Source organism: Neodiprion fabricii, chromosome 2, assembly GCF_021155785.1.
Source record: "Neodiprion fabricii isolate iyNeoFabr1 chromosome 2, iyNeoFabr1.1, whole genome shotgun sequence".
Classification (NCBI taxonomy): domain Eukaryota; kingdom Metazoa; phylum Arthropoda; class Insecta; order Hymenoptera; family Diprionidae; genus Neodiprion; species Neodiprion fabricii.
Window position 1 is genome coordinate 9,514,488 of NC_060240.1, and position 22,661 is coordinate 9,537,148.

At 38.4% G+C, this 22,661-nt stretch overlaps 1 protein-coding gene across 9 annotated transcripts in view; it reads left to right on the plus strand.

The window, feature by feature from the left end:
* The window catches only part of LOC124174822 (Down syndrome cell adhesion molecule-like protein Dscam2), a 114,569-nt gene that overhangs the window by 59,142 nt on the left and 32,766 nt on the right, over nt 1-22,661 (plus strand). For all 9 annotated transcript variants that reach the window (XR_006869009.1, XR_006869010.1, XR_006869011.1 and 6 more), the window contains exons 4-8: nt 1,566-1,712; nt 5,208-5,325; nt 11,815-11,976; nt 12,050-12,333; nt 18,518-18,662. Coding sequence is in view for 6 of the 9 variants with exons in the window: in XM_046554345.1 (XP_046410301.1) it covers nt 1,566-1,712; nt 5,208-5,325; nt 11,815-11,976; nt 12,050-12,333; nt 18,518-18,662 (856 nt within the window). In the remaining 3 variants the exon portion in view is untranslated. The remainder of the gene's footprint in view (nt 1-1,565; nt 1,713-5,207; nt 5,326-11,814; nt 11,977-12,049; nt 12,334-18,517; nt 18,663-22,661) is intronic.

The following is a 22,661-nucleotide window of genomic DNA, read 5'->3' on the forward strand; positions in this document are numbered from 1 at the left end:
AAGGATCAGGACTCCATATACCGCGAGAAGGATCACCGCGTGCGTGAAAACTCGCTACGTTGAAGAAACGGAGAGATCCTTGCGGGGCCCGCGCCTTTTTCCTCGCTTTCTTTTTATCCCTGCCGGATATCCTGCCTGTTCCTCCTTTCCTGCAGGCTATAGGTATAATGCACGTGAGTGTATTCCCCCAAAGTGAGAATAAAGGAGGAAAGGAAAGAAGAAAATAAAGAAAATGAAAAGAAAGACGGAAAGTCGTCCTCGACTTATCTGCTAAATATTCAGAGCCGGAATTCAAGAATTCTCCCAGCTATTGTCATACTTGTTAACCGGGCTTCCGTATTCGGGTCGGATTGTGCTGCTGCTTGCAAGCTCTCGGGGCACGTATATTAACCGGGAGAAAAAAAAAAAAAAAAAACTTGACGCCCCTCGACACCGGGCACCGGGCTTTTCGGACATCCGTTGACGTGCTTTTTACGTATATATATATGTACGCAGAACTCGACTGATCGTTAACCCAGTTTGGTTTAAAATCTCCCCTCGCCTCTTCCTTTCTGGACACCCACAGCCTGCCTCCGGATTAACGGACGTTGTCTAACAAAGCTTTTACCTCTTTACCTTTATCCAATTTTGTCCCTTCGGAGAAAAGATGCAAATAAAACAGAAGCGAAAAAAATCCGTTAGCCATTGATCGTGAAAACTGGTCGTCCGAAAAATTTACCTTATCTAACCTAACCTAACAAAGGTTACGGTTTTTTACCTCGATCCAATTTTGTCCCTTTGGAGAAAAGATGCGAACAAAACAGAAACGAAAAAAATTGGTGTACAAAATTTACCCTGGCAGTTCGTTTTTTGCATGAACTTATAACCTGCGTCGTGATCCAAATCCGGTAAAATTGTAACCCTTGAAGTTAGGAAATACGAGGTCTTTTAGTAGCAAAATCATTGAAACAGAAACATGATAAAATCGAGTTTTGAAAAGCGAAACTGAAGTTGGAATGAAAGGATCTTTCCTTATCATGAAAGGCAAAATAAAGTAATTTAGAAAGTTGAGCCGAAATAATTATACCTAGTTTTATATCGAGTTACAACTCTGGAAAAATCGATTTCCCAACATCGTATATCAGTCAATTATAAAACTTTTCTACAAAACAAACTGAAAAAAAAAGATTGATCAGTAATCCATGCTGTTTTCGCTGAAATTCGTGACTTTCAAGCGATTTGTACTTCGTAAAACTTTGACATCATCTCAATTATCTAATTCAATTCAATTAATTTTGAGTCCCAACTTTTCAACCCTCGTTTCGTAATTCTTCTTTTTTTCTCTTGTTCCGTATAGTCAGTTTTTTGCTCATGTTGTACACCCTGAGCGTCTTTGATTCCGGAAGCGAACTCAGTTAAGCTTTATTTCCTCTATTTATCATCTTCTTTCGAACGTGCAGCAACGAGATGCTGGAAAGTTTGCTGTACGCGCTGTTGCAGCGTCGATGAAGTCGGCTCAAAGTTATTCTTAAACGCTAGATTCCTGTGCTTGTATAATAATGTGAAATTTTTTCTGCCTCGCGTAGATGGGAAATTCCACTTACTACCGACCGGTGAACTCTTGGTTCACGGCCTCGAATTCAGCGATCAATTTCTTCGCTACAGATGCCGGACGATGCATCGACTCACTCGACAAGTCGTCGTCAGCTCCGTGGCCAACGTACGAATGGCGGGTAAGTCGACTGATTCTGACCCTCAGCTTTTTTTTTTCTCTTTTTTTTTTCCATTTTTTTCCCCTATTTTTGAGACAACCTTTTCCCACATTTGATAAGTCGATTATGGCCGTGAGAGCCAGTATTGGTTCGATTTGTAAAACTTGGAATACAGATTCAGTTACGCGATCATTATATACTTTGAATGTACTCGTATAGCCGATCCTTAATCTTGATTGAATCAAAGGTGACTGATATCCCCAGGATTTTTGAATTTCATTACCGCGTTACTTTCGATCCTTGACGACTAGCGTGTTCGGAGTTTCAAGTTTGAACCCTTACTTGTCACCTAGGGGTGTAGACCACCCCAGGGCTTCTTTTTCCCAAATTAACTGAAATTAACAAGAATAAAAAAAGATAAAACAACAGTAATATAGATGAAAAAAATTGCCATTTTTTTTTTTAATTTCCATTGCATTTTTTTAGTACATTTAAATTTAATTTTTCACCATATTAACTACATCATCCATCAAAGTAAACTTCCAATATGTTCTAGAAAAATTTCGAGTCAAAATGTTCAACAGTTTATTTTTTCATAACAATTTTTTTCGCTGGGGTGTAAACCACCCCAGTCTGGTGAGAACGTGATTCTACAGAAGGGTTAAATTTAGCGATGCATAATACATGACATTCTTACGAATACAGAGCAAGGGTGAGAATCGAAGGGATGAAACAAGGGGGAGAAAAAAAGAGAAAAAAAAAAAGTAACTTGTTCTCAAAGTAAAGTTCAAAGCACGTCTCGGTGACAACGTCATGATCCATATGCAGGGTATAAGATGTATAACGATGTTGGCGAGAGCGCGAAACATAATATATACAATAAGCAGAGGGAGGAATTCATTAATTTGAAATTCTGATAATATTTTCGTCCGATCTAATTATTTTCAACACCGGATATTGTTCTCGCGTTGTTTTACCTCCTGCCATGTCGTTGCATTGCTTTTTCCTTTTTTCATTCTGCCTATTCACGGTACTGCCCTTCTCTCTCCTACTATACGTATACCTACGCGATAGAAAAGTTTGAACCTCTGCAGTACATAACGACCTCATGTTTTTCCAACGATTTTTCCCGAGCACCACTCGCCCTCAGAGAGTTTGTTTATTCAACGGATTCCGTTGTATACTTCGAACTTTCAACTCGCATGATACCGGGGAAAAAGGAAGAGCAAGAGAGAAATAGAGAAGGCAGAAGAAGATAACGAATGCAATGATATTTTCTCGAATACTCGAATAATTCGATATACTTCGTTGTTTCCTCAAGGAAACGAGACTATACGACGATAATAACAAATAATAAATGTGATATAAATTCTCAAAGAAATCTAAATCGTATTACGTAAAACAATTCACCGCATATAAGAATTCGATTTTCTCATTTTAATTTTTTTCCATTCAAATAAGATGTTTAAAAAATACATTCATTCAAGATATCTTCCAAAATAATCGTGAATCACTATCTTGTATGGACATAATCGTGTGGAATGAGTCAATTACCTTCAGAAGTGTTGATAACTTTGTTGACGTTAGGATAACCAGAAATGAGATACTAGCAAAATCAGGACTTATTTTGTACACTTGAGTTCAAATCGAGAGTGAAGTCGAGCTTTTAAGTCTTATGAAAGTAGATACGTTAATAAATATGATAGAATGAAACAAGTTCAGCAGTGAAACTTTACGACAAAATTGTATTTTGAAAATTTTAGTTCAATGAAAGAAGAGTTTGGTAATAATTAACGCTTAGACTTTATACAAGAAGAGTAAATAAAAATTGCTTCCCAATCTAAAGCACCTTTGTACTTATGGGCGTATAGCAGCTTGTTACTCTGTAAGTCTTGCCTGGCTGATAATTTCTATGCCAGAATATTTCACTTTGTTTCCACCAAGATTAACGAGGCGTGACATAATTAAGACGGTACAATTTATCACCTGGGGTGGGCGCGCGCCTCACTTATGCAGGATAAGAATCGGACTAAAAAAAGGCGGAGACAAAAAAACAAATTTAGGCCAAAACTATTTCGTTCGAATCAAAGATGGCCCGTATTTTGTGTAATTTCGATATATTAATGGAAGAACATGAACCACAGTCTTCAGTTTATAAAAATCTGTTCAAATCTTGCGAATTTCTAAAAAAAATCGTTCGTATTGGATTTGTCACGAAGCTGCAGGTTCAAAGTGAGAATAGCAGAACCGGTTTTAAAAACGTGGTTAGCATCATATCGAAAGTATAGTTTTTGACGGTAGAGCGTATCTAAAAATACGACAACTTCAAATTTATCTACCAGCGACTACATTTAAACTCACTTGAAAGTTGGTAAAAGTTTGGCAAAGTCTTGGCCTGGTTTTTCCGTCTTGGCTGGAGTTTCCTTGGAGTAGTGAGGGATGAGGAACTCGACTAGGTTGACTTCATCGGGAGGCGACTCGTGCAACCTACAGCCACCTTGAATATAAATTATTCACTTGCTAAACTATTCAATTGCCTCCTAGCCTTCGGAAAGTCAACCGCGCGACGCTGAGGTCCGGAAAACCTAGAATTCTCACTAGATCTAATATTGAGGAACACGGGTTCTACCCGTCCCTCAAACCCTCCGCAACCCCTCGGCAACTTCCCGCGACCTGTGATTTGTTTGCTCGTTCTATTTGTCGCGTTCAGAGCTGTTACATTGGGGTGTGTTTTTTTTCTCTCGCCTCGAGGGACGATGTCTTAGCTTTATAAAATTACCAAGGGTATGATTTTAACATACTTACTCCAAATACTTGCAGTTTTGGATCGGAAAATCAGAATCAGTCAAGCCAGTGAAACAACAATGAGGGTTCTGGACCCAGATTCCTGTACCGACATTTTACCGACAGTTTGTCAAGACACAAATCCTTTTCTAGAATGCTTGAGAGTGGGAAATATCCTTACTTTGATCGACTTTATCGATCGTCGGATCATTTGGTTGTCGACTCTGTCGTCCGACTGATATTTTCGTTTCTATACTTTACCAACAATTTACCGTCCCTCATCGTCATTTCATCTCATTTTTACCCCATCAATAGTCCGGAAAGAGCAAATTATTGGTAATACAGAGCAACGAAGTTATGGGACGGTCGACAACTTCGGACAACTGAATGATCTGATGATCGATCGATAAAGTCAATCAGAGCAGGGATATCCCCTATACTCGAATATCCTAGAAAAGGGTTCGTGTCTTGGGTAAGTGTCGGTAAAATTTCGATATGAAAATTTGTGTTCAGAATTCTCATTGTTATTGCACTGAAGCTTTTCTGTCCACAATTTGCATCTGTATAATGAACAACAATGAAATCAATGATGGCCAGAATCGTTTTTTATTTTTATTTCATCAGTAGAAGAATATATTTCAATGAAATGATTATATTTGCGAGCGAAAAAAGGGGAGTATTTAAATGATAAAATAATAACACGTAACACGTAATCAAATTTTATGCTTTCAGATCACAGAGGTGTGGTGCCTCCGGTGATTTTGGAACATTCGGGGATCGTCCACGTGGCGCAGGACGAGTCTGCCTCTTTAGTTTGCGTGGCGCAGGCCTGCCCATCCCCTGAATACAGGTGAGAGTCGATTTTCACTACTCGTCGTATAAATGTAATTTTCAAGTTTGTATTAGGCACGTATTTTTTTCGCCGAGTTTATATATGTATTTAATATAGGTATATAATGTACGTATAATGGTTCAATCTCAACGGCAATTTCCCATCCACCGCAGGGTTATTCGATATAAAACGAAGATTGGGAACGAAATTCAAGAGAAACGAAGGAAGAAAACGATTCAGAATCGGTTTAGAGTGTAATTAAAGTCTGACTGTAGATATAACTTTCCAACGATAACTCGACCATTTTTTCCTTTTCTTTCGGTTATCGGAAAAATTATAAAAAAGTGAAAAGATATAGATTCAGATATTTTTTGGGTACTTGGCGGTAAAATTTGATATATTGAACCAACGGCAGATAAAAGTAAATGCATCAGATAGAATGAAAATCAACACAGTAGAAGAAGAAACTCAGCTAACAAAGTAGAATCTTTGACTACTTTTCAATTTTTGCAAACACTGGTCGGTTTTTATGAACCGTGAAAGCCATGCGATGATTCACAGTTTTCTTAATATAAAACTGTTTTTTCCCGTCTAAAATAATTCAAACATATGATTCTTCGTCGATATTTTTTCAATCCTCACAATTGAATTCGTATCTAATTTTGCTATCAGTAAATTTTGATCCGTGTCACACGACGTTAATCAAAATGAAACCACGCAATTTATCAGAATTGGACATTTCGGTACGTAAATGAAATCGTAGTCAAGTTTGACGAACGGGGGGAATAAAAGCTCGACGTTTCAAACGCACTGATAACTGTCCGAAAAATCCAATGTTAAATGTTAGAAAAGCAAGAGGAATAAGAACAAAGGAAGAAAAAAATTCGTATTACGAAAGAACGATCAGTTTCCATGCAACTCGAATCTTTCTCCAGATTATCCAAGGCGTCACTTGAGAAATCTGGTGTACACTAGAGCTACCACTCTCTCGAATATCCGGATTATCCGAACAACTCGGATCCACCGGATCTAACGCTTCAAATTCGGATATCGGAACTATCCGGATAGTTCGAGTGCTCGAGTAAGTACTGGTGTACACCCCTGGTTGAATCTTCTGAAATCTTTGAAATTTCATGAAATCATTTGAAAGTGAAATATTTCAATAATTTGCAATAGTTTGAAATCCTTGAATTCATTCCTTCACAATTCCATCAAAAGGTTTCAAAAGATTTCGAATAATTTCAAACGTCTCCAAATCATTTGACTTCCCTTGACACCATTAAAAATCTCCTGAAATCTCTTGGAATCATTTGAAATCTTGGTGTCTCGGAATCAGGTGTACACCAAAATTGATCAGTGACTAACCCTTCTGGTTTATCCATAGATCCGCGAATCGAGAACATTGTTACCTTCACACGTTAGCGAAAGAATAATAATCTTCTCGAAACCGCTTACCGGAAAACAACAACGACCTGATCACTCCTCGGTTTTTCCAATTTCTTCTGAAATTAACTGACGCCGCTTTTCGATTTTCGGTTAAAGAGCCGAGCAAACAGAGCCTAAGTCGGAGGTCGGAGATAGCTGCGTTCGCGGAGACGAACTGACGTCTCAGACAGACTCAATAAGGCAGATCCTGAGAGTAGGGAACAAGACGCGAGTCGGGTAACCGAAGGAGCGTAGGAGTTGTTTGCGCCAGGCAAGCCGGACTCGTTTCCCTCGGGACGACGGTATTGTTCCCGGATGAACCCGAACCCAGAAACTCTTCTTCGTCGCTTCGTCTTGCCGGTAAACGCGAGTGACGGTAATTAATTATCCTCGCCTGTATGGCGACACGGCCGATCTTTGCAGAGCGACCGACTGCATGTAAAACTAAACAACGGATCTCGGCTCTTCTCAAAGAAAATATATATACAGCAGCTTTGAAAGATTTGCTACAGATTTATTGACAATAATACATTGTTCATTTCTGCGGTGTCCGTGATATGCTTGTGTGTATAAATTTAAGCTGTAGGTTGAAGTTCCGAAAGCGAATCTAATTTGTAATTATTTGGTGGCGATACTTGAAGTGAAGAAATCGAACTTTTACGAAACAACAAGGTTCGAGTAGTTAGAATCTAGCGGATCAAAGTTCCGGAATGAAAGATTCCCAAAATTCAAGTTTCGATAGAATGACATTCCGATAGTTAAAATATTGTTCACTCGACGAGTGGGTGTGAAAAATCAGAAAAACGGAAAATCGGAATGACCAGGATTCTGAACGTAAAAATATCGAAAATTCAAAACAAAAAAACATTAAAGTAGTCAAATTTCACCTGGCCAAAAATTCACGGAACTGAAAATCTTCGATCATTCGGAATTTTGGTGTTTCAGATTTTCAAATTTTCTCATTTTCGTACTTTAGAAACTTTGAGCTTCGGATTTCCGACCATTCGAAACTTTGATGCCTCGTCAAAGTTTAAATTCTTTACATTAAGTTTCACGATCAAAAAATTCGAAATCAGGCGGTTTCGGAACTTTTCAAATTCAGAATTTCAGCCTCGTCTCTGACGGGGTTCTATAAATTTTCTTACGAGATACCTTTTGAAATTATATTAATATGAAATGATGGAATTATAAACTTGGGTTTAGATATTAATACTTCGTTTCAAATCTCTTCAAAATGATTTAGCATAATAAATTTGATCGATTTCACTCTCGATGGCTCGTTCTATTCTAAAGTCTATCGTCTGTAAATTCTGTAAAATGAATTCTCGGATTTTTCAATAGTGAATTCAGTTTTGCCATCCATTGAAAATAGTCAATGTTGGTTCAACGTTGTAAAATCCAATCTTCAACTCTGCTGACATGATAAAAAAAAAAGAAAGTACTTCTGTCAATTTGTAGAAAATAGTCTTCTGAATATATAAAATGAACTATTGCAGAATGAAACCAAACGAATCTACTATATTTTCAACAACTCTGAGGCAAATCCCAGTGATCACTATTTTTTATTTTCAACCAAACCTTCTTGACTTACGAATATAATAATTTGATGTGTTTGCTCCAGAGGATTTATTCAGCGGGATCACGTTTAAACATTCTTCGTTCAATAGAAAACAAACAATTCATCCAGTGCTTACATTTCTGCTTTTTCTATCCTTTTCCGTTATGCAATCTCAAATGTGCGTAATCTATACATCGATGTGATTTCAGGCAATTATTGCTCATGTTATTGGAATATGATTAACGTTTTCACAAACTTTTCACCCTGCTTTGCACAGTCCATTGACTGTTCACTCGCTTGTCAAAACACTTTCCCCGTTAACCTTTCACCCCTGTATAATAAGCCTCTCTGTATCGAAGGATTCTTTATGTAAACCCCCTCGAAATTTTGTCACGAAACATCGCAGGCTAACTTTAACCGTTTATCGTCGTCTCACCCTGTTGCCATAGTCGCCTTTTCAATCAATTGTGCCGACATTTTTTCCTTCACATCTTTCATCTCTTCTCCTTCTCATCTCGCCCTTCACTCGGATTAAGATGAAAAGAATCAATGAATCGATTGACTTTAATAACGTAGAAAAAAAAGGGAAAAGGATTTTTCTCAAATACACTCATTTTTTAAATGTTATCGGTACTTATACTGTTGTTGTTGTTGTTATTGTTATTATTATTATTACTATTATCCCTGACTCTTCTGGAACTTGGTCAGAATTTTGATCGACAAAATGAGAACTCGTAATCGTACTCACGACGCGATTCATTTTTTTTTATTGTTATTCGTACTTGTACTAAGAACTCCAAATTGTAAGTTACGAATGAAGCGGAAACGAAGTTGCGATTTTTTGAATCAACATTACCTACCCATTATTACCGTTACACATAACTTTACTTATTTTGGGTCCATTACAGAACTTTCATTTTTACCCCTCGTGTTTGCTGTACAGGGCAAAAGTAAAAAAAACAATAAATAAATAAGTAAATAAAAACAAATGTAAAAATAAAAAATAACGAGGGAAAAAGACTAGCGCGATAATAAAAATGCGTACTTTCTGTCGTCGTAAATCGTAATAAAAAATTGGCGCGCTTAGTTCTCACGCCTGACGCACGTACGGAATGAAAAATATGCATATGTGTGTGTTATATACGTGCCGCGGAAAGCTGCGCCCTGATTACTGAAATCGGGTATATCTCATCGGAAAATTAATTTCCTGCACCGCAGTACGAGGCGTTCCCCTTTAATCAAGCCCAATTGATCGGAGGTGATTGACCGGAGCTCGTAATTCGAGAATATTGTTTTACCTCGGCGGAGGGCGGCGAAGAAATTCCTTTACGGTTTCATCGCGGTGATAGATTTCACCACGAATTTCCGAAATTAGCCGTTCCAACAAAGACGCACGCCATATTGCAATAACGATCAATATACTTCTGATTTTATTGCCGGGGTGGGTGTGAAAATAGTCCGGAAGTGTTAAAAAACACGAGGATCAAAATATCGTACTTTCGATAAACGTGAAAATGTGCTTAGCGGAATTTAAAACTGTTGAAATGTAAAGAATCGAAGTATCAAATAAATTTGAATGTAATAAATTTAATATTTATACATTTTCACTCCCCACATGATTTCATTAAAGCTTCGTTATTCCACTTATCAGAAACTGACAATGAGTATTGTTTTTAATTATATTATTCAAATTCGAAAAATATTCGACCGAGATGTGATGAAAATTGAATGATTTTTTTATAATGTCAATTGACTTCCTCCTTCTTTGTTTTTAGAGAAAGAAATCAAAGTTATTGTAATCACCCTGAAAATGTAGAATTGGGCTTAGGTCATTTTTGTCCGACGATATCTCGAGAATGAGTTACCGGATTCAGATGATTTTGGTCTAAATCGACGCGGCTTTTCCAAACTTAGACCCGATTAGATTATCACTTTTATCGGTACGATGCTTTTCGAATTATTTTAATAAAATTCTAAGACATGAGTTGAGAGAACAAAAACGGACATCACGGTTGTAAAAAAAGTTCCTTTGAGAAAAAACGACATACTACTCAACTCTACTTACAGAGCAACTTGTCGCAATATCGTATACTTCTAATTGTAAAAAGCCACGTAGAGATTACATTCAAAGTTTCAACTCGAAAGTTCACGAGGAGAGAAAAAGTTGAGCAAAATGTTCCCAACGCGACGGATAAATTCTGATTTAGTCGTCGCGGTTTGTATAGTTTTGTTCGGAAGTAGCTTCATGGCTCTTGCTCAATCGGCACCAAGTTTTGCTATATTCACAGCGAACTTTCCGAATCCCTGATCTATACGTAACACACTTTACATAGTCATGTATTACAGCTGGGTGTGTGTATACATGGAAAATATAGCGCGCGTATAAACTCTGCAAAAGTGTAGTATATATGTATAACCAAGCGACTTCTCACGAGTCTTTTTAATCTCCGAGATGTGTGTGTGTGTGTGTGTATGCATAGATAGTCGTACGTACAGAAGCTCCGCCCTGTCATACCTTTCAGACTTCTTTCGCACAACTTATTGTGCAAGCTTTTTCAAACGCGGACAAGTCCTGTTCGCAGAGAAATTCTGACAGAAAACCGTGTACGTAATTTGGGAGTGTGAATTATTTTCAACAATATCAATACGCAAATTTTATATTAGTAAGGCTCCTGTTAACATTGAAAACAAAAAAATGTTTGACAGGAGATTTCCTTTTCTATTTGTGAGGTCTTATGGTTAATTTATGTGATTATTACAATATGGTGCGAAACACACGCGTGTTTGTTGACATTTGTTTGAATCTTGGTAAATGAGGTCAAGTTGCGTGTGCGTAATACGACTTTTACATCTAAATTACAAACTAGATGTACATGTTGAGTTGGCAGGATACAGGAAGATTTGATAAATTATAAATCAAGTATATTAACGACTGCGATTTAATTAGATTGTTTACAATTTATGACCATCCTACCAGCACGATGTCGTTAATTCCCCACCTCAGGAGGAAGTGAGGATTTAGGCTCCACGGTGATTATCGATAAGTCAATGGATGTCACATATATTAGGCAAATTTGAATCTTTCAACATACACATGGCTGTCGTATTCGAAGGGGGCGAAATTATGAATTGCAAATAATGTCATTGTATCGGATATCGGTTCGTTTGTTAACAGTGATGTTGTGATTTTTACTTATGTATAGCATTTCTTTTACAGTGCGTTAGAACCTTGCGAAGAACTTTCAAAATTAAAAATGTGTCCCAAATTCCGAGTGTGAGACGCAAGCGCACAAATGTCAAATTCTTGGTTTTTAATTGTGGAACGATGACCCGAAATTCTCAGTATATGTACATACGTACATAGAAATATTTCGATACGATGAAAAATCCGCAATCCTGAAAGGCGAAAAAATTTCAGCCTTAGATTCTCCATTGACAAAGTTTTTTTTTAGAAATTTCGCTTTGGATTTCTACGACGAGCGTCTAACGAATTTTTTCTTTAAATCGACATATTTCTCCCGCAGATGGTTTTCCCAAACCGGAGGAGAGCCGATGCTCGTGCTTCCCGGTCCTCGGACTCGGATTTTGGGTCCGGTTTTGGCGATCGAAGCTGTAACTGCAGAAGACAGCGGAGTGTACAGATGTTCGGCAGCGAATCCCGGAGGCGAGGCGAGCGCGGAACTTAGGTAACCGGGGGTCTCTTAAATTGAGGGTAAAAAAGGTGGTGGAAAGTATTTGGAATTTGTCTGGAATCGACAGACTGACTGTGACGGCTCCGCTACACGTCGAAGTCACTCCTCCGCTGCTGAGCGTTCACCTAGGTGGAAACGCCGAGTTTCGGTGCGTCGTTGGCACTCATTCTCTGGGTGGTCAGCACTTTGTTACGTGGTACAAAGACGGCAGACAACTTCCAGGCACTGGCAGACTGTCCGAAGTGCTTCAGCTCAACGGTATCGGTCGGGAAGACAGAGGGATGTACCAATGTGTCGTCAGGAGGTCGGAAGGCGACACCGCTCAGGCCACTGCGGAGCTTCAATTGGGCGGTGAGTGTTTTGGGCTGGTGGAATTTCAGGTTCTTAGGTCTTTTGGAAAGGATTTCAGGGCATTTTGATTGATTGGAATTGTTTTTTTTTTTTTTTTTTTTTTTTAACGAATTATGCTGCGGGCCAGATCCCAGTTTTCTGTGAAACGGTGAGAAATTTCGTTCGGCGATTCAAAACTGTGGAAGAGAAATATGATACAGAAAAATCCTCATCAATGTGTAGTGAATAATTAATTAATTCGATCTCTCGTCAAGCCCGCACCGTTTCTGAAATGATAGAGAATCGTCTATTTCGTGAATTTCTGGTTGGATTTCTACTTGGATTTATACTTAGTGACGAATCTTAGTTCGACAGTCTGAATCGAAATTTAGGAAGAGATTAAAAAACCTTAAAATCAAACTGAAGCAATATTATTTTTCAGTAACGATAGTGAACATGAATGGAACAACATTTAGATTATGTAATTGAAATGAATCTAAGAATATTCGAGTAACATCAGTTCCAATATCAATAATTACAGACACGACTGTGTGTTCAAAATGACTAAATTCTTTTTGTCGTCCCTAAAACTTTTATTGCGATCCGATTCGTTAGGCAAACTCATTCAATAAATTTACGCGTTAATATTTTCTCAGCAAAATTCGAAAGCATGTGTAATAATTGCGGAATCGGATATCTCGATATTGGCTTACGAGTTCAACATTTTGAAAACCGTACATAAAGGTTGAAAAAATCAACGGTCCAGAATGTATTACTTTCTGAGAAAAAAAAAAGATTATTAGCCATAATTCTCGTTACGACGTCGAGTTCGTTTCGCTTCTGCAGGAGCTACGGTTGCACGGCCATTCTCGCTAGGCCATCTTTTTTACAACGTGAACTTCCGAATAAAAATTTCACAACTTGGAGGAGGGTATAACGGCGGAGCCGTACCCACCGGGTCATTAAAACTCCGCGTAATCTCCACGCCTGAGGATGTCTTTGCAGCACCGTCACAGAGAACGACGGTGGAACCAACTTTTAACAACCATGACAAACTGGCAAGAATAAAAAAAGCTCTCGCGTTTCAACAAAAACCGAGGGATTATTATCTCTGAAATCGCCCGAGGAATCGGTTGCAAATCGTTTTGAAATCAGGAATCTATACATACTCCTTTCCTATCGTTTATGATATGTGGTATGAAATATAGATTTACACTGAGAAAAATTTCATTTGTTACAGTAACTAGGAAAAATTCAGTGAAACAGGTATCGTTAAAAAAACTGTTTGGAACTGTATTTTTCGATTGTGTTAGAAAATGAAAATAGTTAAGTACTTAGCGGTAACTGGAACTAAAAGTTTCTCTCATTGTCAGTGTAAACGACGAATAGTTTTTTTTTTCAAAATTTGTAAATATTCCATATATTTTTAATACGATTCTATGTTGACTGATTCTTGACTTTCCTGAATCATGAAGTAATTACAAAATTCAAAATGGCGTGGAGATTAAAATTTAAATAGATGAGAAAGTAGAAGAGTTAAAAAATCGACTCATCAATGTCGGGAGAGTATATTTTATTGAACTTTAAGAGTCAAAATATAGAAACGTAAAATTTTTATAAAACCAAAACGTGTCTGACGATTCTATACATTGGTTTTCGATGCAATTTACTTCTCTGTATTTTGACAATTCTTTAATATACCGCTACTTTTATCATTCTTAAGTTTTGTAAGACAGGAAAATTCCATAGTGTGACCATTCAATTTTCTCACCCTTAAAAGACGACTCAAAAAAGCTTAGCCTCAAATTCACGCCAATTTTGTTCAGCCTCTGCGAACGATTTTCCTGCAAAAACGGTGATTCGGGGCCTCGAAGGGCCGAGAATTCTCGCACAGTCGTCACTAATGTCCGAGGTCTGCGAAATTATGATCTATGGCTCATCGCCGCGTGCGCATTGCCAGACGAAGGATTCGGTATCTCCCTATCTCCCCATCCTGTATCCGCGGCAAGGGCCTTTGAACAACAATGAAGTTAGCGTCGCGCGCTCGTCAGCGTCAGTAATGCACGGAATTCATGTCAAAGAGAATTTCACCCGAGAGAAGCGGAATGGACGCTACTGATGTGCTCCGGGGGATGCAGGTGTAAGGGAGGACGGGGGTTTGAACACCGCGAAAGGGACGGAAGACGGAGCCTCCGGGTTGACTCGAGAAAGAATTTAATATCTACTTTGCATTCCTCGCCTTTATGTATATATGTATACTACGCTCTTTCCTGCTACATCTATTATGCTAGCATCACGGACGATGTGTGAGAGAATATGAAAAATCTCTGACAGTTACACGTATTCGTATCGCGTGTGTGTGACGAACATCCGGAAGTAGATCAAAGTTCAGGTGACTTAGCGAAGAACTTGGTATTTCTCGTGTAAAAGATACTTCTGTCTGTACTTTGGCTGCATTCAGCAATATTCTTGCGAACGAGTTAATTTCACCTATTTTATCATGCGAGACAGTCGCATCTTGAGAATTTATCAAGTTCACGTATTCGTAACCTACGAGGATTTCATTTTAAATTTGGGCAACAAAAAATTAAAAAATTATAAACTAGGAGCCTAAGTTTTGATTTTGTATTTCAAATCACTTCGAAATTGTTACTAATGTAACAGATTCGTTAGATTTTATTCCACGACGGCTTAGTTTTTGAGCACAGCTATGTTTTACCATTTTATCGGGACGCTATTTTTTCACATTGCTTTCCGTAAATGGCTTATTTTTCAGGATCTTACTCGTATAGAGTTTGATCGGAGAACAGCAATAATTAATTTACTGTTGATGAAAAAGAAATGACCTGTATCGGTGAATCTGTGAAAAACATAAAACATAAAATGTCATGTCATTTGACCAGTTCCTCAGAAGAAAAAAACATTACAAACCAGATACTTATGAAATTACGAAAACGTGAAGACAAAAGTTCAGAGACTGTGCTTAATGTCAAGTTATCTGAAGTAATAAGAAGAACAATATTGGAAGAAAAAAAATTCGCAAGTCGAAATAACGAGGCGCAAACCGGATTAAAATCGGGCGACGAAACAGTAAAAAGATGAAGTAACTCGTGTGCGAATAGTCGGAGTGTAGATACACCTGGAGGGTAGAGAAAAGAGAAAATAATATAAGGAGGAAAAATTTCACTCGTTTTTTTCTCTGCAGCGCGAAGAAATCATCTCTGACCTGGAACGTCTGGAGTGACGAAAGAGAGCTCGTTGAGAGGTCGTCTGTACCTGGGCAAGAACAGAGTCGGCAGACTATGAAAATATGCGACTCGTTATCGCCTTTGATTCGGCGATAATACGGCGATGATTATATTCTTGCGGTCCATGGATCAATCGTTCCGGAATTGCGATTCCGCAGACGATGTGGAGAATTGACAATGAGTCGGCTCGTATCGTCGTGCAGGCGCACTTTGTACACTTTTCTCTTTTTCCTCCCACTTTTTTCTACTATCCTCCAATAGTAGGTCGGTACGGTGTAGACTCCATCTTCGAAGTACACCAAGCTAGCACGCCGACTGCGGAATTTCCTCGTCTCTTCACGTATCAACGATTCCATTGTCCTCTTCTGTCGCTTTCGTATTCGGAATAGGTGTGTATATACGGGGTGTAGCCGAGTAAACGCCACGGTGTGTTCGGCTGCTTACCACTCAGGGGAAAAATTATCGGTAAAACAGACCTACCGAGTCATAATCACTTTAACGTAACCTACGAACGCGATCACTGAACGCTTTAGCGCAGGTTACAAACAACGAAACGACTGCTCGGTCAAATCCACATAACTTGGAAATACGAACAGTAACCAGTTCGCTCGTGAGGACTTCAAACGCGCTGACTGTCGGTAACTCCGTGAGTCTGTTTTACCGATATTTGTGCCCCTAGGTGGGAGGCAACTCCACATATCGCGGGGTTTACTCGGAAACACCCTGTATATGCGACATTCAACGCCAAATCGACCAGGGTCGACCTTTTGAATTTGGTTCACGGTTTTTTGTATAGTTGTTCGAGCACTGAAATTTGTTTTCAATCTTTTTTTAGCATGTCTGTTTTACTTATGATTTTTGAAAAGCAGGATGTCTTTAGACGTAATTCGACAGTCTGAATAAATTCTCAGAACCTTGCCTAGACTTAGGTTGGCTCAACATTCGATTATACTTTTTTTTTTTGAGCTTATGATTAAAAAAAAAGTTAACAAAAATAAGAAATAAAAGTCAATCTCTTGGGAGCTGCGACTTAAACATTCAAAAATCATAAGTAAAATAAATTTACTCAAAAAAAGTTTGCAACAAGGATGAGTGCTCTTTAAACCTAGAACAAGAATATAAAAAATCGTGGACCAATCTCAAGTGGTCGAGGATCAGATAAACCGTATATATATGCATATATATGTATACGACAGCTAACAAGCGCCGAAATCTTTGACGGTGTTTTCGTGCACAGTCAAATACCGAAAGGGAATAGATAGAACAAATAGAACAAATTTTATTATGCTAGGGTTAGAACCCACAAGCACAAAAAGAGCCAAGTACATAGGTAGTACATTATAAAATTAAATTGAGTTAGAATAGAGAGACTTGAGTTGTAACAGAACATATATGAGTTGAGTGATTATGTATTATAAATTATAAATTATAAATTATAGGTTACAAGTTACAAGTTACAGCCTAGAAGATGTAATGGAGAGAGAACAGAAAAAAGAAACGTACAAGTGCGATAGATAGATTAAGTGTAAACTAGGCGTAGAGTAGACGTAGAATAGAGGTAGGGGGTAGACGTGAGACGAGAATACATTTACGTAACGGGATAGCATAATTTTGAGAGGCTATGGTGCAAGTAAAAAGAAACAGAAGAAAAAAGAAAACAGAAAACAGCCTGATGCTGTGATACGGCGGCGTCAGGTTAGAGATTAAAGCTCCTGAGCAAGGTATGGAATATAGAGAAGGGAAGGGAGATACGAAGATTAAGGAACATGAGAAAAATCAAAACACCACTCCGGCACAGTTTTAGTCAAACTGCACGTTCCCACCGTGTTACATCTGCCGTTCTACGCTTCGAGCATGTCGCTAATTGCGAACGCTGGGGTACAAATTACCCCTTTCGTTTCTGCTGCTACACGTTCAGGTATATATGCATATATGTATACATATATATATATATATACACACACACGTATGTATGCAGATACGAACGGCAAAAGTTAATTCCGGATTTTCAGTCTGGTTGGGTGGGCCAGGAATATTTGAATTTCCTGGACGTGAAGAGCCTGAAAAATTATCTCCGCCATGCAGCTTTCCGATCGGTCACGTATATAAATTAAGCTACCAGAAATTTACGTCCAGTATACACCGTGGTCATCGAATTTCATATTAGTCTGCTTTCGGATTTTGTCTGGGATAATGACTATCGTAATTTTTTTTTTTTTTTGTTAATAACAAAAAATAAATAAATAAATAAATGAATAGCGGAGATCATTCAATGAAACGACAAATCTCACGCTGGACTAAAGTCATTTATTAACAAACACCAATTGGCGGGTAATTTTTTTCACATGTATTATATACGTAGGTGACTCATATTTGTGCTTACAATCATTATAATACGTTGGTTTTCTTTTTCCCTGCCTTCATATTGTATAAAAATCGTACTGTAAAGTACTATTTTTAACATAATTATCTATCGAAATGGTGGAAAGTCTTTCACCGATATACGTTATTGAACCAAAAAACCGTGCGATAAAAACAAAAAGTAAAATGTGACCAAACACCACGAATTTTTTTACCTTTATCTACAGGAATCAAATAACTTTTTCAAATCCGGTGTAGCATTTTTAAGATTCAACACTCTTTCTATCTTTTCTTTTTTATTGCTAATCGACTGGTTGGGGAACCTTTCATTCAAATAAATATAATTTCAATACCAGCAAAACTAAACAAAATAAGCAACATCAAAAAATCTATTTAGTATCAGAATATTGAATTAACAGGCAAAAGCTGACCCCACGAAATTTAAAAAAAAATATAATACTTCACACAAATTGACCTTGGTTAAGAGAAATTATCGATATACGCAACCTCTGACGATATGACGTATTATTTGTCGTATTATCGACGAAAACTTTGCTCAAAATATCACCCTGGATATGTTCATTTTGATTTTTCAGACGCTCCGCCGGTTCTGCTGTACTCATTTATAGAGCAGACGCTGCAGCCTGGACCAGCTGTATCACTGAAATGTTCGGCAGCAGGAAATCCGACACCTCAAGTAGCCTGGGCTTTGGATGGATTTCCACTACCAACAAACGGAAGGTACGTGAGCATCGAATTGCAATACAGAATTATTTTTCATTTCACGTTTTAATGGCTTAGAGAAGAATAACTCGATCACGTGTTTTCTTTTTTCATTTGAAACAAAGTCGAGTCCATAATGACGACAGGCTGAAAAAAATACAACCGTGTAACGTGACCCGGATAATAAAGTATCAAAATGTTATCTGTATTACATACATTAATCGAAAACGGTGAAATTGAGTTGCGTATAACTTTTGCAATTACCAGTTTTAACGGATATGAAAATATCTGGAGAATTTATTTGAAAATCACTCCTCTTCGCAATCAGGAATATGTTTTTTGTGAAACTTTGCTTTCCGGCTTCCGGCTAATTCAACAATTCCTGGTAAAACGGAGCGAGTCAAAATGACGGTACCATTTACCTGATACGGTATGCGAGTCAACTCGTTGACCAGAGTTTATTCAAATACGGTTAGGGGTGGCGGAATGGAGCAGAGTTGCACAATCGCCACCGAACTGATACATCGAACGCGGTACAGAAGCCTTGTGCCAATGGAACCACGGGCCAACCAACTCCTGCAGTCTGGTTCGCTGCACAACTTTTCTCCCTCGGGTACCTCTGTCATCCCCGCCTTGATCAACTCCCGTTTCTGTCCCAGATTAGCTCGACTACCATGTTTCGTTCAGCGTATCGAGTGTGCTTACCTACCAGAGTCGTTCGTTTGGAAGCGACATTTTTTTTCTCCTTCTAATCCGAAAAACTTTTTGTAAATAGCAAACAAATAATCCTCCTGAAAGGATATCTCTTTATTCGAATTCTAAAAGCTCGTTTTTGGAACTCCAAATTTTTCCGTATTTTAAATAGCACGGGAAATATGTAATTTATTTTTTTTTTAAACTCGTTACTACTAAGCCTTGTTTGATCAGACTGACTTAATTTTGAAACATTACGTAGAAAATTAAATTCTCTGCAAAAGTGTACTTTCAGTTTTTGGTTTAAGCGCTATTAGTTAGTTACTATAAACTTTCGAATACGGATTTTTAAATTGAAAAAGAGATAAGAAAAAACCTTACTCGTTAATCGTTGAAGCTACTGATTCTTTCTCTATAAATATTTTTATGGAAATTCGTACAGTCGACTACAAATTTGTTATGCGGATTATGGTTTTAAAGTCAATAGTTTAACCACTAAGAACATTTTTAAACGACTTTTAAACAAAGTTTATAATTTTATAACCGTTTGAACTCTGGTCGTATGGATCTCGTTCAATCGACAGTCTTTTAGAGAATCGATATCGTGAAAATCTGGAAAGTTTTCACTGTTTAGCCTCTTTTATGGAATCCTTCATGCGACATAAATTAAAGAAATTTCCTTTGAACGTTGTTGTGTAATTTCGCAGAGAAAATTTTGGTGTACCTTGGAAGTAGTACAGCGTTAGTTGTCAAAATGAAGCCAAACTCGAACTCTGCAATTGCATCTAGGTGCGAATCGCATTTCGTACATATGCGTCAGATTTTGCTTAAAGCTTGTTATTTGTTCGCCCGCAACGTCACCGCAAAAAGTTAAATTCGGGTCTGGCTGCAGCCTCGAGAAATTCGGAAATGAACCTGCACTCACCTGGATACACGACATGGACGAAGCTCCACGATGCCACAGAATTCTCTGCTCCCCTCCATCCTATCTCAAAACCTGCAAGTTCGTTGGCCTCAAGCTTTTGTTCATCGTACGTTTGCTCTCTGGTCCGGTTCTCGGTACACTTCTCGTTTTACTAGCTCTGAATTTTTCCGCTGAATCCACTCTATGCGTGGTGGTAAATTTTGGCCAGCAAAGACTGAAACTCGTTGCGGAAAATCGTTTGTACAAAGCAAGCATGTTTTCCTCGTTTTTACATGCGTGTTTTTCGTACGGAAAGTACACGTTTCTATGACAATCCAGTAAGCCTGCGAATGCGCATGCGCGGAGTACAGAAAATACCACTTTTAAGTCCTAGGAGTCGAAAGTGGTCTTTTCCGTACTACGCGCATGCGCTGTTGCGCCAAATCTGACCATAAGCGATTCTAACCTTAATTTCGTGCTTCGAGAAAAAAACGCGAAACATACTCTTGTTGTATAAAGTATCGCGTGCAACAAGGAATATTTTCAATATTCGTCTTAGGCTCACCTACTACTCATATTGCAAACTTACGCTCGGTCCGAAAATACCAAGTTTGCCTCCTTGTTACACAATATAATATTGCTCGATTTCAAACTTACCAAATTATACGCACCCCGGCTGTACGTCGTGTACGGTATTTTTGTTCGTAAGTCACATTGTGCAGGACGGGTAGTAATCGACGCCAAGCTCAACGAGCCGACTTTTATTTTTTCAAGGGTAATTTGACAGTTGCTAGAATTTTTTTCACCCGGGGAACGTCGGGCAGACAGCCGTGGAGCCGAATCGATAGAAGGCAATGGCGCTTAATTGCAAATTCCTGGTTCCTGCCGGCTCAGCAAATGTTGAAAAAATACGTTCGACGCTCTTGCATCTCGACTGCTAGCTGCACCTCCGCCCTTTTTTGACTTCTTCTTTTTACTCCATTTTCGATTACTTTTATTCAGTAGACCGTTCCGCATGGTTACCACAACTCGGTGCGCATTCATTGAACAAAAATGCACCCTTCGGTCCGCTCGATTCATCCGAATTCACGTCCGTTCGAAAAACCATACCGGCTCTCTGGTAGAACGCGAACTATCCAGAATGCTCTTTATATTTCACTTAAAGAAATATCTCTCATAGGAAAAAAAAAAAAAGTAAAAACAGAAACAGCCTTTACTCGCTATTCAAAGAGTTCCTCGATCTGATCCTAGAAATCGGATTCGCAAAGGGTGAATAATTGCTTGTTTCAAAGAGGCAGACTGTCCTTCAGATCTAAAGTAGGTACCTAATTCCTATTTGAGACAAAGCGAAACTGTAAAAGGCTGCAATGGAAAATATATAGCTTCCTGTACTATCGAAAGAAAAAAATTATATGAACACTTTTTAGAACTGGAACAAAAATATGAAAAATTGCGGACAAAATCCGAAAGAGTGAGAGTCAGACCCTTGTCGAATCGACGCGGAATATCTCATATATATATCTCATATATACGTGTATAACGTACACTCGAATGCTGTTCAGAAGCGAAATTGAAACACGAAGATAAGGTTCTTCCGTAAACCTCAGACGAGATTCCGTCGGGTTCGCCGTTACGAAACGCGACAAGGGTGACAGTAAATATGGTGTCAGATGGTGGGATAGGAGAATCGGTAAATGGAGGTTGATGCAGCGGCGAGACGGATTCGAGGTACAAAGGAGTAGGACCAGGTATAGGTTCAGTCGTCGGTGCTTTCAATATTCCATTTCCGCCGATCGAAGATACGATAGGTCTCGTTGAAGCGCGAGAGCATAAAGGTTCGTTAAAACGATCCAACTCGACCCGCAGTGTCTAGTTAACCAATTAATGCGCGCTGGTTTATGGTAGCGCAAATATTCTAACGAGGACATTCCATGGAAATTTTCAATGCCTAAACCACAACCTGTATCTCCTCCTTTCGTTCGACGCATCAAGCGCGAAATTTTTTTGTCAGATTATCAGGATTCACGTATGTATATACCAGAGATATTTTGACAGCGTGTAAAAATTTAATCAAAAAAACTTTCAAAGCGTGTCACGCTTTTAGATTTTTAATGACAACTCAAGATCGAAACTTGTCTTTTGATGAAAGTTATCATATTGATTGAGTCAACTTTAACGTTCTTAAACTGATATTATAAGTGTTCTGCAAAAATGGAATTAACAAAATAACTTAGGTTATATGGTCTATTTTCGCAAACAATACAATCAATATTGACGTCCGTAGATCCGAGCTTCCTCTGCACACACACACACACACCTATATTATTCATAAAATTAAACCGTCGCATATACATTTTCTCAGAGAAAATTGGCAGAGAATTTATTAGCAATTTAGAATCTAGAGTCCGTAGAGAAATGGG